The sequence below is a fragment of the Solanum tuberosum genome, unplaced genomic scaffold (genome assembly GCF_000226075.1).
Source record: "Solanum tuberosum cultivar DM 1-3 516 R44 unplaced genomic scaffold, SolTub_3.0 scf00151, whole genome shotgun sequence".
In the NCBI taxonomy this organism is placed as follows: Eukaryota; Viridiplantae; Streptophyta; class Magnoliopsida; order Solanales; family Solanaceae; genus Solanum; species Solanum tuberosum.
Window position 1 is genome coordinate 350,415 of NW_006239077.1, and position 3,113 is coordinate 353,527.

The 3,113-nt window shown below is 30.0% G+C and overlaps 1 protein-coding gene across 1 annotated transcript in view; it reads right to left on the reverse strand.

Annotated features, from left to right (window-relative positions):
- Window positions 1-385: 385 nt before the first annotated feature.
- LOC102590669 ((-)-germacrene D synthase-like) overlaps window positions 386-3,113 on the reverse strand; it is an 11,962-nt gene continuing 9,234 nt past the window's right edge. The window contains exons 4-8 of the mRNA XM_006353073.2: window positions 2,566-2,938; window positions 1,937-2,155; window positions 1,670-1,811; window positions 1,076-1,324; window positions 386-909 (exon numbers count right to left, since the gene is read on the reverse strand). Of these exons, the coding sequence (XP_006353135.1) occupies window positions 613-909; window positions 1,076-1,324; window positions 1,670-1,811; window positions 1,937-2,155; window positions 2,566-2,938 (1,280 nt within the window). The 3' untranslated portion in view covers window positions 386-612. The remainder of the gene's footprint in view (window positions 910-1,075; window positions 1,325-1,669; window positions 1,812-1,936; window positions 2,156-2,565; window positions 2,939-3,113) is intronic.

The window sequence follows — 3,113 nt, forward strand, 5'->3', positions numbered from 1 at the left end:
TTTAAGATAAGATAGGGTGACATATTACACCATCATACCCCTTATAATCATTCAATAGCATGTGTTTCTTTCAACCTCATACATGATATGATTTTTCTTGCAAAACAAATCAAATCAAGTTATCAAAGAGTCGACTATATGTTAAAATGTCATACTATTTATCCCTAAATTCATAATCCACTATAGCAATTTAATTTGTTTTTATGATTTAAGGAGACACAGATTTAAACGGTAAAAAAGTAATATTCTTGATGCTAAATCTCAAGGTTAGTATGATATAAAAAAAACTAATATTATAGACGGAATAATCAAATAAAGCAAGGTAGTGAAAGTAGTAGCTATTTGCGATGAAAATATTATATATCAGATATAATTGTGGGGAAGAAATACTTTTATAACATGACCCTAACTAACATATTTGCACTCTCCTTATTTGTACATCATACTGGCAAACAGAATACATTACATAGATTTAATTTCCAACAAAAGCAAACAAAATACATGCATTACATAGATCTTGCCTTTACTTTTATTTTTGTAGAAGAAGGGAGTGAACCTAAACCAACATAGAAAACAACATACATGCATTACATAGAAAAGTTTATGAAGTTGTCATGTTATAATAGGATGAATTAACAACATAGAAATGACGTCTTTTAAGTTATTATTGGAAAAACTATAAGCATCTTCATCTTTATATACGAATTCTGCTGTCCTTGTAAGATTGAGCATAACCATGAGCAAAACCCTTGGTATAACAACAATGTGCTTGAGGTAGTCTTCATTCAAATCTTTCCAATAATTTGCTATTATTTTTCTTATCTCCATATGTGCCTTTTCCTTTGTGACACCATATTCATTCATGTAACATTCGATACCAGAAGCTGCATCTCCTCTTTCCTGTTCTATCTTCATCCCACAATATAAATAAATAATTACTTCATATTAAATGGTATGAGTTATACTTGTGTAATAATATTTTTTCTACTTACTAGCTAGTATATTGAGAGGAAAACCTTATATTTCTATATATTTACAAGAATTTCACTAAGAAAATTTAATTTAATCTCTATACCTCATGTGATACAAGATCATTGAGTAATCTTGCAATGATACCGGAAGCAACTAGTATTGGAGGTTCAGTTGCTATCCAATCAAATGCATCTTTAGTTGCTACATCTCCCATGCCTAACAAAAAAGTAGTTGCAAGCAAATGGTAAGTGCTAGATAGAGCTCCATTCTTCACATACTGCTCCATCTTTGGCACAATTTTCCCATGATACCATTTTGTCTCTTGGAAGTAAGCTTTCAATAGTTTTTTCATCTGAAACATCATAACAAAAATGAAATTTTTTTCCCAAAAACACATCGGGAGAAAGGATGCAATTTGAATAGCACTTTTTCACATTGAATGAATTGTGACTACTTCGATAAGGCACAGTAACACTACTTTTTGTTGGCTATAAATTTAGAGGACAAGTGTCATTTCAAACAATCAATTTTCTCCACATTTTCTTAAGTCTTTGTGTGATTTGTTCCGTCTTTAAGTTGTGTTAAATAGTTGGCATTTGATGTACCACTACTCTAATGACAAGTATATCTATTTTATCTTGGGAGGAAGTAATCCAACAGTAATCACTACGTGAGTAATTGTTCACAATTTTATTACCTCATTTATGGAATAGTTGACAAAAATTAATGATTTATTTTCATTTGTCAACTCTTTCTCCATTTCATTGTAAACATCTAGAAGAGCATGGTAGGTAATCTTCATATATGGTGGTAATTGTTCTGAAGCATCAATATTCCACCTACATAAATGAAATACGTCAATAATTATTTCTCAAGTCTCACTTCTTCATTTAAGCTTGTATCATCGTCAAAGAAAATAAAATAAAAGTGATAAATAGTTATCAATATCATAAAAAAAAAATACCTTTCAATTGCATTTGTGAGGAGAGTAAGCTCATTTAGTGTCCCATAGGTATCATAAGTATCATCCATAATTGAACAAAAGGATAAAACTTTTGTTAATATTTTCCTCGAAACACTATATTGAGGCTCAAAATATATGCCTAAACACCAAAAATATAACTCAACCACTCTGTCTCTTGCATAAGGTACAACCTTCACGAGTTCCAATTCCTTCCACCACCTAAAATGTCAAATTCGACCAACAAATTGTGTGTTGATTTAGTAGACGTTTGGATAATATTTGGTGGAAATCGATGTAATGAAGTATATATTTGGAAGTTAAAATTGTGTTTCCAAATAAATTTCACTTGAAAACTAAAGTTCAATATTTTAAGTTAATGTGTCACTGTTACAAAAATACAATTTTTTCATTGAAAAATATTCAATAGATATTTTGATTGAATCAATAAGAAAAGAAAAAATAGTAGTGTTCTCATACGGAAAAATTAAGAATGCATTTTTTCAGTGAGCTGATTAAATGGGGGGAAAAAAATCATATTTCATAGCATAGATTTTTCGTGAATTTTTAGTGAGAAAAACCTGTATTTTCAGTAGAGTGAATAATAGGTGAATGAGTAGGTTGTCAATTACCTTGTGATATCACATAACTCCTTTTTATGCAACATTTGCAAGATGTTGAAGTCCAATTTGGCAAAGTTTAGTAACACTTGATTGCATGATTTATCTTCTTTGTAAATTGATATGTATTTCCATGCTTCTAATCTCACTATACCATCTCTGATTGAAAACTTAAATGCACTACTTACTTGTTGTGCAAGAGAATTATTCAAATTAGGCAAAATTAGTTTCAATTGGGTGGTTGTGAAATTCTTTGCTTCATCCAGAATTTGTTCATCATGTACTCTAAATTGTGCTGCCTCATACAAGCTCAACATTCCTTGCACATCCCTAACCAATGCTTCCTTGTAGTTTCCTTGTTCATCAGTAAACTTCCTAAAAGCATCTGATTCAACATTTTAAATAGGTTAAGATAATCGAAAACGTTATTTGGACTGAGATGGATTAAGTCAAGATGGGCTAAATAATGAATCATATCTCAATCGACTCAACTCTTACCATGTTTTTTTTGTGTTTGTTTTCTTATAAATTATTTAAATATATATATATATATATATATA